Below are 14,223 nucleotides of genomic sequence, written 5' to 3' on the forward strand. Positions count from 1 at the left end.
AATAGAATGGCAAGCCCATCCCCACACTAAAGCGGCGGTGGACAAAGAAATCAACACCACTACTGTGCGAACAAATTCCGCAGCGAAGCCTGTCCAACCTGAGCATCTGCCCTGGCATCAGTGTCCAGACAGTAATGCTTAGCAAAGGTATGAACCGACTTCCAAGTGGCTGCCTTGCAGATTTCAGCAATCGGCACGTTACAGAGCAAGGCTGTCGTGGCAGCTTTGCCCCTGGTGGAATGAGCCTTAGGCTTACCTCCTAAGGTCTTATTAGCTTTTTGGTAACACAATTGTATGCAGGACACAATCCACCTAGAAATGGACTGCTTAGAGGTAGCAAGACCCGTCCTGACTGATCCATAATTGATAAACAACTGGTCAGACCTACGAATATCTTTGGTTTTATCCAGATGAAAAATTTCAACACCCTCCTAACATCCAGGGAATGGAGAGACCTTTCCGCTGGAGACGAAGGATTCTGAAAAAACATAGGCAAAGTTATGGTCTGGTTGACATGAAAATCAGAAATAACCTTGGGAAGAAATTTAGGGTGAGTACGCATAACAACCTTAGCAGCATGAAATACAGTATAAGGTTCTTGGCAACACAACCCCTGAATTTCACTCACCCTGCGGGCCGATGTAATGGCCACGAGGAACGACGCCTTCCAGGACAGGTGCTGCAACGAAGCCTTATGAATAGGTTCAAAAGGCTCCTTCATCAACCTGGACAGCACCACATTCAGTTCCCATGAAGGCGAAGGAATCCTGACAGGAGGGAATACTTTCTTCAAGCTTTCCAAAAAATCTTTGATCACAGGGATGTGGAAGAAGAAAGTCTGTGAAGGGCATTTCCTGTAGGCAGTCAATGCAGCGAGATGAACCTTAATGGAAGGACCATTAAGTACAGACTGCGCCAAATGTAGAAGGTAAGGAAGGTTGACATCTTCCTTGCACGTCGTCGGGTCATGGTTCTTAGACTGGCACCAGATACAGAACCTCTTCCACTTGTAAGCATAGGAAGTCCGAGTGGAAGGTCTCAGACTCCTTCAGTATGTCCATGCAGTCATCAGGCAGATTCAGATGGCCATATTGCACTATCTCAGGAGCCATGCCACCAAACTCAAAGACGAGAGGTTGGGGTGTAACATCCGTCCCCCGAACTTCGTGAGAAAGTCCGGCCTGCACGGCAGCCGAATGTGAGGAAGGAGAGACCGGTGAAGCAGGTCCGTGAACCACCACTGTCTGGGCCATTCCGGAGCAATGAGTATCATCCGAGCCCTGGACCGGGCCAGCTTGATGAGCACCGCCGGAATCAGGGGAATTGGAGGAAAAGCGTACAGGAAGCTGTTCGACCAGTTGATCCATAACGCATTCCCCAGCGTCCCCTGCTGGTAGTACCTGGAGGCGAAGTCTCGGCATTTGCTGTTTTCGGCGGTGGCGAACAAATCTACGTCTGGAGTTCCCCCACCTTGCGAAGACTTCTCCTAGTACTTCGTCGTTTATGACCCATTCGTGGTTTTCCTGAACCAGTCTGCTCAGTGAGTCTGCCTGAACATTCTGCACACCTGGCAGATGGTTAGCTTTTATCGTCAGTCCTCTGGCTAGGAGCCAGTGCCAGATCGTCTTCGCCTCCTGCGACAGAGTGCGTGATCTCGAGCCCCCCTGCTTGTTGAGGTAATACATCGTGGTGGTATTGTCCGTCTGTACAAGCAAAGAGTTGGTCTGGAAGGACGGAAGAAAGGCCTTCAGTGCCAAGTGAACAGCTCTGAGTTCCAGGAAATTGATGTGATACGTGGCCTCCATCGGGGACCATGTTCCCTGAATCTGTAGGTTTCCAGAGTGCGCTCCCCACCCCAGGAGAGACGCATCCGTCACAACAGTCTGTGTGGGAATGTCCTTGTGGAAGGGAACCCATCTGAGGAGATTCTCCGCTGAACACCACCACTTCAGAGACTGTAGAGCATGCAGAGACAGTCGTATCTTGTCGTCCCAAGATCCTTTCCTCTGATCCCACTGGTCTTCCTAGCACTCCTGCAGCGGTCTCATGTGCAGCCGTGCGTGTGGCGTCAGGAAGATACAAGAGGCCATCGATCCCAGTAGAGAAGACACCGTCCTCACTGTTGTAGATGGAGTCGTCATAAGAGCCTGAGCCTTCCCAAGGAGTGATAATCGTCGCTCTTCCGAAGGAGACACGCTTGTTGACAGCGTATTGATGGAGGCTCCCAAGTACTGTATGCATTGGACCGGAGTCGGGACAGACTTGGACATGTTGATGTGCAACCCCAGCTTGTTCAAGAGAACGGACGTCTTCTGGAAGTGTGCTCGCGCTTCCGAGAAGGAGACAAACACCTTGTTCTTCCGTAGGTGTGCTGCTACCACCGCCATGCTCTTCGAGAATGTTCTCGGCGCAGACTTCAGTCCGAATGGGAGTACTGTGTATTGATAATGATTGGCACCGACTTGGAACCGCAGGAACTTCCTGTGTTTGTGTGCAATGGGCACATGGAAGTACGCATCCTGTAGGTCCTGTAGGTCTATAGCACATAGCCAGTCTCCCTGTTGCAACTGAGGATAAATCTGATGCAACGACAGCATGCGAAACTTTTCCCTGCAAATCCATCTGTTTGCCTGTCGCAAGTCCAGAATGGGCCTGAACTCGTTCTTGTCCTTCTTGCGAACTAGGAAGAACCGGGGAGTACAGACATCTTCCTCTCTGAGACAGAGGTACGTCTTCTATCGCCCTTTTCCTTAACAGGATATCTGCCTCCGCCTGGAGCTCGCGCAGGCGAAACTGCGAGCCGACCGGTGGAAGTGCTGGAGGCGGGCTGGTGAACCGAAAACTGTATCCATTGCAAACAATATTCAGCACCCACTTGTCCTGAGTAATTTTTCTCCACTCTGCCAGAAAAAATTGAATGCTTCCCCCTACCGGAGTGGGTAACAGATCCGGGGGAAGTAGGTTCCTAGGGCCTAGACCCAGCCTGGCCCTTGGTCGCTGGAGCCGACTGCTGACCTCCTCTGCCCTTCTGGCATTTCTGGAACGGCTTACGGAACTGTTGATGTTGCTGTGACTGTCCCGAAGGTTGGCCACGTCCTCTGCCCTGCCCACCGAACCGCCGTTGGAACGGGCGGTACGATTTATTCCCTTCTTTGGGCTTTTCCAGGCCCATAGCCGTGAGCGTTTCGGCCTCCGCCTTCATGCGGGCCATTTCGTCATCCGCATGTTTCCCAAAAAGGGTCTCGCCAGAGAATGGAAGGTTGGCTACCGTTTGCTGTGCGTCCGGTTTCAGTGACGTAAGGCGGAGCCAGGAGTGACGTCGCTGGTTAACTCCATGGCAAAAACCATGTGCCGCTAATAGGGATGAGTCTGCTGCAGCGCTGATAATCTGATTCGCTACCAGCATCCCTCCATTCAGCACTTCCTGGAAGTCCTCCCGCTTCTCGCGGGGCAAGTGTTCCGCAAACTGTTGGAGGGAGACCCAGAGGGCGCGGTCGTAGCGTCCCAACAAAGCCGTGGCACTCGCAGCCTTCATAGAGGTCGCCGATGTTCCACACACTTTCCTTACAGCTGAGTCCATCCATCTAGACTCTTTATCCGGTGGAACCGTGGATGACGGGGTGGTGGCATGTTGTTTGCGGGCCGCCGTCACAATTACTGAATCCGGAGGAGGTTCCGCCCTTAGAAAGGCCGGGTCCGAATCGGGAGCCCGGTATTTCTTCAGCAATCTCGATGAAGCCGCCTTCGTCACCGCAGGGGTGAGGAAAAGGTCCATGGCCGGTTCCTCCAGGCCCGGCACCAGAGGCAGCAGTGGACGAGACAGGTGTTTCTGGTGCAGCGTCTCGAAAATGACTGATGTCTTAGACTTGGGCACCGTCAAAGATATGCCCAATTTTGCAGCGCCTCTCAAAAGAACATCATGGAACGCCACCAGGTCATCAATCTGAGACACCCTTGTGTCCGGTGATCCCGACAAGGTCGGAGAGTAGTCCCTGGTCCCTGAGGACCTCGTGCGAGAGCGAGATCTGTGCCTCCTATGGCGGTGTCTCGACTGCGTGGACGGTCTGTGGCGCGATCGCTCCTTCCTCCTAGAGCGAGAGCGTGATCTTCCAGCCCGTGGCCGCTCCACAGGCTTCCGTGGGGGAGTCTTCCTCGGGTCCTCCTGGGGTCTAGGTTTCGGTGTCCCCTTCGGAGGTGTCGGCAGAGGAGGTAATGACGTGGACCTCGGCGGAGGGACCAGAGGTATCACCGACCGAGGGGTAAGCCCATGCGGTGGAAGCGGTGGTAGTGGTTGGCCTGGCGGAAGTGGAGGGTTGGTGGGAAGGTCCTCCTTAGGTACAGGCCGAGGTGGCGACCTAGGCCGAGATGGTGTGTATACCACCGAGTACACCAAGCCCGGTGACCTCTTCGGCGAAGGGGGCTCAGATCCAGCCCCTTCAGCAGGCGACCGCTTCCTCTTGTGTCCTCCACTAGATCCAGCCTGGCTTCTGGCGCCAGAACTCCTCTTGCGCCTCTTAGGAGAGGTAGAGCGACACCTAGACGCCGATCTCTTCCTTCTCAACGCTGAGCGTCGCTTTTCCGGCGTCGAACGTCGCCTCCGCGACTCCGGCGTCAACGCCGCCTCCGCGACGTCGATCTCTTCCTCCACGACGTCAAACGCCGCCTCAGCGACGTCGACCTCTTCTTTCGTGACGCCGTACGCCGCCTCCGCGACGTCGACCGTTCCATTCGACGACGAGCGTCGACCGTTCCGTTCGACGACGAGCGTCGATTCCTTCTTCTCTAGGTCCTCGACCGTTGTCTCGACGGCGATCGGCGGTGTCGACGGCGAGCACCGATGCTTTTCGCGCCGTCTTAGACGTCGATCGGTCGACTCCGACGATGACGATGAAGATGCAGTCGACGGTGGTTTCGACGGCGGCCATCCAGGCCCTTCGGCGTCGAATCGTCACGCCGTCTCGACCCAGAGCCCTGGGGAGAAGGGAAACACAGCGTAGTCATCCCTCTCGACGTCGTTGTCGTCGATGCAATCGACGCCGACGGAGACCGGGACCGTTTGCTGGTCTTCCTGCCTCTGGGGAGCCCCCCAGAGGCCTCAGCAGAGGCAGAGAGAACCTTCCCAGCCTGCCCAGACCCACCTGCAGCCTGCAGTCGTCTCTCTTCAAGGCCCTGAAGCCTAATCTTCAGCCTGTCCCTCAGGGTCCTTGCTGAAAATTGCTGGCAGATGTCACAGTCTTCAGGGACATGTGTGTCAGAGAGACAGACGATGCAGACGTCGTGTGGATCACTCTTGGCCTTCTTCCTTCCACATGCTGGGCACTCAAACACTTTGACAAAAAGTGACAAAAAATCCAATAAATCCTTGAAACAAGGAGGAGCTCAATGCCAGGGTCCTGCTAGCAGGAGCCGGAAAAAGAACTGAAAGTAAGAGGGCCCTGCTATGCATTCTGGGATACTGAGAGTGTTCTGGAAAGTTCTCTTAAAGGCACAGTATCCTATTTAAGCCACATAATGGCAGCCTATGGGGCTTGTCTGTCCATGCCTTCCTCTATATCATTCCAGAGTCTTTTTTTACTGGTGGAGGCAAGTTTCTCTATGGTAGAAACTGGGCAGGATGTGTTGTGTGTGGTGATGTTTGGTGGAATTTCTAGTTGAAGTATTGGACAGTGTAGCCTGTGGATATAGGCTGCATTATTTGTCTTTAAATTCTCTCTTAAGTGTCTTTGCAGTTTCTGCATGATTTGACAACTTAAGAGATTATTTTTGATTGCCGGGGTCCACACACATGGGCAGGACTATTCACTAGATTATGACTATACACAGATCCCCTACTACAGAAGTTTAGCACTGTCACTGGGGGGGGGGGGCCCTGGGGGAGGGGGGGAGGGGAAGAGTTACTACTAGTAAACCTCAAGCAAGAGATAAGCCGCTACTGAGAAAATTCCCCACTGCCACAGGTGAAGCACCTCTCAACACAGGGTCCGTCACAGAATCTGAATGGCATTCTCCAAGACAGTAGGCAGAAACCGCTACTTTGCAAGGCGGATCACCTACAGCACAAGCTCATGAATGTGCAGATACTGCTCTGGTGCAGACTAGAGGCCTAATACCTTCATGTTGCTTAGATGGGCTATCCAGGCCAGCAAGGAGGGATCTGTGACAATAGCTTGCGCGGGGCTGAAGGAATCGGGGACTGTCCATAAGTGTAGTTCCAGAAGAACTATTTGGAGGATCTGCATCTAAACAGAGTGTAGGTCTTTATTCTGGAGCCACTGTAGTCGAAGATATGGCTGGAAGGCTTTCATAACTTATCAGGCTTGTGGCACAAACAGGATGACTGCGGCCAAGTAGACTTTTGACCCTACAGGCAGGAAAGTTCAAATTTAGAAATCAATAGTTTGGCTGATGAACTACCGACTTAGGAGGATTTAGTTACAAGACCATCATGAACCTCAAGATTCTCTGTGCATATTAAGTTGATTTCTGAGACCGAAGCATTACGATTTCAACTATGTCAGCTGTGGCCAAGTATGCCAGCAGGCACCACAGGACTACAAGCTTTGCAATTTGGAGGTCTCTCTCCAACACAAGCTGCCAGGCAGACCAAGGGAGTGTGCAAATAAGACATACTGCCAATTAATACTGGCTTAAATGGGTTACTCACCACTAACAACCTGCAGTACGGTAAAAGCAGGCATAAGGAAGACACTACTTTATACTTGGCTTGCATCTGGATAGCCAAAAATGCATGATGCACAACATTGCATTTGTGACAAGCCAAGACCCCAATGGCAGCGTAAATCAACCTTGAAGGCACAACTACTAATAATTAAGTTGCAGGGCCACGCCTTAAGATAGTGGTGGGAGCGTTACCGCTCAAGCAAAGTTTCGGGATTGGTTCAGCAGGTGATGAGCGGGGCAATGCAATTTCATAAACAGACTTTAAATAGTATCAGCTGATTAGCATGACCTATTAAACCCTGCGGTAATACAGCTATTTCCATGAAACTGCTCGGATGAAAGGCAATTTGGAGAATGCGGGGGGTGCAGGTGTAATGGGGTGGTTCAGTCCATCGATGAGCACTTTTTTTTACATTAAGTAAGTATATGTTGCTTGGGTGAATGTCTATTATAAAGAACCTGATGGAATTTATCATCAAATCAAAAATCGCAACACTGTCACCACCGAAGGGTTTCTAGGCGATGTGTCTCAGTAAAAGACTAGGTCTTCAGTCTTTCTTTTTGCCAGCAAGGGGGCTGTACGGAGGTGAAGGTTGTTCCAGGTCTTGGCAGCAATGTAGGAGAAGGAGCGGCCACTGCTTAAGCGGATGCAGGGGGGTGTGCGAGAGTGAGTGAAGAGGAGCATAGGTGTCAAGAGGGTTGTTCGAAGTTCAGTTGATGTAGCCATTATTGAAGGATACCATTTTGAATTTGAGCTTGTGAACAGAGGTCTTAAGTAAACCATTTCCATGTGCAAGCAGCTCATGGTTTATTTAGTCCATATTGGGGGGTGGGGGGGTATGGTATAGCGATATTTGGTGAATATCACTACACCAAATCCCCATGGATACGGCTTGTTTGCTTCATTGACAAGTGGTTGTCAATAGAGGTTTCAGCAACACAGGTCCTAAATTAAAGTGACAAATTGGTCACTGCTCAAGGGGAAGGGGAGGGGGTGGGGGACGAGAATGGGGGTTGGAGACTGTTTCCAGAGAGTAGGTCTCAGTCAGCTAAGCAACTTTCACACTTTTATCCACCGATAGTTACAAACCCATTCAGTTTTCTGTAGCCTCCATAATAGAGACGCAGAACAAGCAAATTCTTAACCAGTCCCTCAATTTCTTGCCAGAAAATTACTTTCATACATCTTGCACTCTTTGTGGCATAGGCTTAAAATGTAGATGGTATAAATATACACAACAATGAGGCCTGAACACTTTTTGTCTTACTAGGAGTCTTAGCTTTTGAGCAAATGAACACATCAAGATTCCCCTCAAATTAAGGCAACCAAGAGTGGTATACCCTATGAAGAAAGCAAAACTGCCACACGTGAAAAGCATGAGTTGGACGTAAGTTATACCAAGCACAAGAATCGATCTTCAAAACAGAGCCCTTACAGCAAAAACACAGTAAAACAGAATAGCGCTGTATGGATTCCCTTTTATATGATCAATAGTACAAAATGTGGACTGATGTTCGAGGTTGGGAAAAACAGCTTAAAGCCTCTCTACTTTATGATCTGTTAGGCAATTCAAACAATGCGTCCAACAGGCCACATACTATGCAGCATTTCAAGTACACTGTAGTACTGTTAACATTTCTACTGGGGATAGCCAGCAGGATACTGTGAAATAAATGAAGCAAGTACATTTATGAAAGACCCACTGCTTGAGAGCTTGTTTGCAATGCAAAATAGTGAACAGGGTGTGTAACTAAAAAAAGAAAGTGGGGATATATCGGTATGCACCTTACATTTAGGGCATAGATATATCTAAATTCAGTGTCGATGAGATGCTACCAAGAACACATTTTTGAATAGACCACGAAGATAAATCAGAGTAGTAAAAGTTTGTGTTTCGTTACTGTACCAAATCAGAATTAGTCACAGAAGCAGTTCAGCGCTTGGTATCAGCACATTTCACAATTCAAATTATTTAATCAATGTAGTTATGACACTGGAAACAATTTAGTAGCAGGGGTACAGTGCATTCAGTTTGCTTACCTTTCTCACAGCTGACTGTTGTGCAGGACATTCTTCGTCTCAGATTGTGAGCTTTTATCTCTTGTTCGTCAACTGGCTCAGTTTTAATGCTGATGCCCTTCAAAAGATAAAAGTTACCAACAGGATTAGAACACATTCCTCCTAACTTAAGGTTTCCGTGACCAAAAAGTATTTTCCACAAGTCAAACCAAGTTTTTCTAAATGTACACCTTGTTATTCATGGAAAGACAAAGCTGTGAATTTCTCGGCAGCTTGTGATTCTATAACTATTAACACCAAAAGTCTGAATCGAGCTTACGTAACGGTAAGTTTCAATTCTATTAAGGACACGGAGGCGAGGATTATGCTATATCTTCCTTCGCTTTATTAACATAAAGACTCCACAGCAGCTTAGGAAAAGATATAATAAGAACAAAAATGCTTTAAACATAAAGCATTGACGTAATGTTCAACAAAAAATAAACAACAACTCCCAAGAGTCTCTTTGCGTAACAATAGTCCATAGTCCTTTTACGCTGTCCATCATCACTATATAACCGGACTTCTCATCATCTTCCTCCTCTTTCTTCGCGCAGATCACGCTTGAGCCTCATTGGTCCTGCTTAGCACCGTCGTTGCCTGTCAAAAAAGGAACAGCGTCAGCGAGGTGGCCCAGGAATGCGGCAACAAGGCGAGGAGCATTCAGTGAACAACACAGTACTGACAATGTAAAGGAAAACGCTTTACTTACTGCCATACGGGTGGGTAGAGACACCACTGTGGCCCGGGTGGGATAATCCTCGCCTCCGTGTCCTTAATAGAATTGAAACTTACCGTTACGTAAGCTAGGCAAATTTCGATTCTATGTCAGGACCGGAGGCTTCAGATTATGCTAGTTTAAAGCTTACTTACCACCAACTGAGCCAAATCCACCACCGGCTTAAAATAAAACCTCTTGAAGGTGGAATCCGAGGACCAATCCGCCGCGCGCATTAGGTCCTCCAGACGAGCACCCACCGAGAATGCCTTAGAGGCCATGGCCCCCCTGGCGGAGTGTGCTCCAAAGAGAGAAGTATTGATGCCTGCTTCTTGCATGACCCATCGCACCCACCGAGCAATAGTAGGGGAGGAGACAGCTTTGTGTGGCTTCCGCAGGGCAATCAACAACTGACGCTCGCCCGGAGGGCGCAGATCCAAGGTCAGGTCCTCATATGCTTTGAGGCATTGCACGACACACAACTTAGGAGTGTCAGTAAAGGCTGGATAAGAAATGGAACGCGACGACGTCTTAGTACGCCGGCCCACGGTGAAAGTAACCCCATCCGGGGAAAAAATGCGTGCAGAGACATCCAGCGCGCGCACGTCCGAGACGCGCCTACAGGAAACCAGACATAACAACATGGCTAACTTCGCCGACAGCTCCTTAAGAGACAGATAAGAATTGGCTGGCCACGACAGGAACAAATTCAGAACCAAATTGACGTCCCAAAGGACGGAGTACCTGGGTTCTGGCGGCAGTGCGAGGCGAACCGCCCGCAGAAGCCGACACACAAAAGGATGTTCCCCTACCGGGTGGCCATCGATGTTATCATGGCCCGCAGAAATCGCCGACCGGATAGCATTGATCGTCCTATACGCTAGACCCTTGTCGGCCAAATGCGCCAGGAAATTCAGCACGGGAACAAGGCCTGCGACCACGGGATCCAGATCCCTTCGTAAACACCAACGCATCCACTTAAGCCAAGCGGATCTGTAACGCTTCGTCGTACTATCGGCCCATGCTTTGGAGAGCAAGTGCTCAGCCGACCCCGAAAGGCCCGGGAGCGCTCAGCGTCTCCTGAGAGCCTCCACGCCACGAGGCGGAGAGTGTTCTGCACGACGAGAGGGTGAGGTTCCTGATCCGGGTTCGTCAGGAGCAAAGGAAATAGGGGGAGTAGGGTTGGAAAATCCCAAGAAAGTTCCAGAAGAACCGGAAACCATACTTGAGACCTCCACAGCGGTGTAACCAACACCAGTTCCGCACCCTGGCGGCGTATTTGAGCCGCCGTTCGCATGATCATGGAGAACGGGGGAAACGCGAACGGCTGTTCCCGACTCCAATCCTGCAAGAACGCGTCCGTGGCCTCCGCTAGAGGGTCCGGCCTCCAGCTGTAAAACCGCGGCAGCTGGTGGTCGAGACGGGACGCAAAGAGGTCCACCGAGAAGGGACCCCAAAGGGAGTGTAGCCACCGGAAGACTTCCGGATCCAGTTTCCACTGGCTGGCGTCCCTGAGATGTCGAGAGTGCCAATCCGCTACCTGATTGCACTGGCCTGGCAGATACTCCGCCGTCACCGCAATGTGACGAGACAGGCAATAATCCCAGAAATCCTTCGCTAAATCCGCCAAGGCGCGGGAACGAGGACCTCCTAGGTGGTTCACATACCGAACCGCCGAAATATTGTCCATCCGTAACAGGACACAAGCCTTGACCGAGTCTTTGGTCCAACAGCGAACTGCGAAGGAGCCCGCAAGGAGCTCCAAACAATTGATATGCAATTGTTGTTCTTCTGACGACCAGGCGCCGCCGGTGGAAAAATCCCCGCACCGGGCGCCCCAGCCCGACCTGCTGGCGTCGGACTCTATGATCAGGTCCGGAGCCGAACCGAAGATCGCTCGCCCATTCCATGCCTCCATGTGAGACAGCCACCATGACATTTCCTCCTTCACTTCGTCCGTGAGGGGAACCCACTGGTCGTAACACATCCCACGGCGCAGATGCTGCGCCTTCAAGCGTTGCAGAGCCCTGTAGTGTAGCGGGCCTGGGAAAATCGCCTGGATGGAGGACGAGAGAAGGCCCACCACCTTGGCGATATGACGCAGCGACGTACGATCCCTTGTGATCGTCTGCCGAAGCAGGTGTCGAATCTTCGCGACCTTCCGACCCGGCAGGCTCAAGACCGCCTGTACCGAGTCCACCACGAAACCCAAAAAGGTGATCTGCTGAGTGGGAACCAAAACCGACTTGGAGCCGTTGATGACGAACCCTAGTCTCTGAAGCAGGCCGACAGCTTGACGCAGTTGGCCCGCCAACACCTCCGGGCACTGCCCCATGAGGAGGATGTCGTCTAAGTATACAAGCATCCGGACCCCCTGACTTCTGAGAAACTCCACCACCGGGTGGAGGACCTTCGTGAAGCACCACAGGGCCGAAGAAAGACCGAACGGCAGGGCGGTGAATTCGAAAACCTTGTCGTCCCACAGGAATTGTAGGAAACGACGATGAGGGGGTGGATGGGAACGACCAAGTAGGCATCCTTGAGATCCAGTCGTACCATCCAATCCCGAGGGAGGAGCACGTCTCGAAGGAGGTGGATCCCCTCCATCTTGAAGTGACGGTAGACCAACCACCCATTGAACTCTTTGAGATTGATCACCGGCCTCTTGCCCCCATCCGTCTTGTCCACTAGGAAGACGTTGCTGAGGAACCCATGTGGGTGGCGCGTTGACAGACGGATGGCTCCCTTGCGCAGCAAGTCTGAGACCTCTTCGTCTATCAATCGCGCGTCGGATTCTGAAAAAACCATCGGGCGCGGGGGCCTCGCCTGAGTTGGCTGGTCGTAAAACTCGATATGGAAACCTCTTACAGTTTGCAAAACCCAAGCGTCGGCAGTGAGCAATTCCCACTCCCCGTAAAAGCTTGCCAGCCGCCCCCCAATCGGAACTTGATCCAAGCAAAGTACACTTACCGGGGGCATTTCCTTGTCCGGAGTTCTTCTTGAACCCTCTGCCACCATAGCGCTGTCCCCTCGTGGGGTAGAAGTTGGTGTAGTTGGCTGAGGTCTGGTACTGACCTCTTCCGGAGCCCTGTCCTCGGTTGCTGGTCTGCTGACCACGGCCGATCGAGCGGCTCCTGCCGCGACCGGCCCCTCCAGAAAACGCTGGTGGAAGACCTTCTTGATGCTGGACTGAGCCTTGTCCAGCGACGTGAACGTATTCACGAACTTTCCCAGCTCGCGGATGAAAGGCTCACCGAAGAGGCCACCCTGAGCCACGGCACCTGCCTCCGACGAGGCCAGGTCCCCCAGCTTCGGATCCAGCTTGATAAGGAGCGAACGCCGCCTCTCCGTGGACAGGGCACAGTTGGCGTTGCCCAAAAATACGATCACCCTCTGGGCCCAGTTGGAGAGCACCTCCGGTGAAATGGCGGTGCCATTCACTCGAGCCTCCTCCGCCATATCGAGGATCTTCGTGGCGGGCCCGACCGCATCCAACAACTTGTCCTGGCAAGCCCGCCAGGACCGGTCGATCCCCTTCCTGGGGTCCTTCATGAATTTCGCCAGGAAGGTGGCCATCTTGGGGTCCAACTCTGGTGTCATGGCCACTTTCCCTTCCAGAGTAGGCCGAGGGCATTCCCCACGCAGGCAACCCCTCGCCTCCTTTTCTAGGGGCTTGCGCAGCCTGCCCGCGACAAACTTCGCCACCGTCTCCCCCGGGGCCCAGGCCGCGGATCGGGGGTGGACGATCTCGTCCGGGTCCAGCATGCCCGACTCATCTCGGGGCATCTCCTTCGCTGAAGGTGTCGGAAGCCAAGAACGGGTCGACTCCCCGTCGTCATCCGTGTCCGGAGAGTCGTAGATCGGGGAGGCGGGCGCCGTAGACACGTCGCCCGAAGTGCCAGGGTCCACCAAGGGAGCAGGGGGCACCGCCGTCGCCTTGGCCAGGAAGGCGTCACGAAGCCGCTCGAAAGCGCCCCTGTCCACGCCTTGGGCCTCTGATGAAGGTCCCTCCCCACGAGGTCTCTTCGGAGCGGGTGGCAACCCACCGGACGTCCCCGGGAGTTCGGGGGACGGAGGCACCTGCGCCGCTGCCAGTTTCGCGCACTCCTCCACGATGCGGGCGGAAAGGCGGTCCTCCATGGGCCCTACCACCTCCGTCACGCAACGATAGATGGAGTTGTCTACCGCCTGATAGAACTCATCATCCTGCAGATAGGGGCAGGCTTCCTCATCGTATTCCCCTTCCATCTCGGAACCAAGGGCAAATGCGGGGCACCCAAGAGGGCGGCAACCGAGAAAGTTCTCGAATGTGGGCAGGCCAAGCGGCTGCGATCACGTTTTGGGCCAGCTGACGTGGCAGGTGGGCTGCACCAACCCCCAAGCGCGCAGACCCTCCTCGCCGGGACCGGGTCTACGTACCCCTCAAGCGCGCTAGGCCACACACGGGGAAAGAGGTGCACAGATCTCGCCCGAAGGCGATTCACGCGGTCAGAACCGCCATACAGACCCCAGAGGGCGTCAAAAAGTGGGCAAAAGTACAGACCCGGATCACCAGGTGTCAGAGGGGTACGCGAGGATCGGCCCCTGCGCAAGCAGACCCTACGGCGTGGCTCCTCGCACTGCGGAGGCGCGCCGGAGGGTCGGCGAGACGACAGGCCGCCCCCTTGCGGTCTATGTACACACCGCACACAAGTGGGAATAAAGTCGCGTAGGAACGAAGAACGTTCCCGCAACTGGGGACTCTGTAAGGAAATAAACCATGCAA

The 14,223-nt window shown here is 52.8% G+C and overlaps 1 protein-coding gene across 2 annotated transcripts in view; it reads right to left on the reverse strand.

Moving 5' to 3' along the window:
• KDM5B (lysine demethylase 5B) overlaps window positions 1–14,223 on the reverse strand; it is an 856,576-nt gene that overhangs the window by 603,707 nt on the left and 238,646 nt on the right. For both annotated transcript variants that reach the window (XM_086923073.1, XM_086923072.1), the window contains one exon: window positions 8,723–8,819. In XM_086923073.1, coding sequence (XP_086779199.1) covers window positions 8,723–8,819 — 97 coding nt within the window. The remainder of the gene's footprint in view (window positions 1–8,722; window positions 8,820–14,223) is intronic.

Source organism: Lissotriton vulgaris, chromosome 5 (genome assembly GCF_964263255.1).
Source record: "Lissotriton vulgaris chromosome 5, aLisVul1.2, whole genome shotgun sequence".
Lineage (NCBI taxonomy): Eukaryota > Metazoa > Chordata > Amphibia > Caudata > Salamandridae > Lissotriton > Lissotriton vulgaris.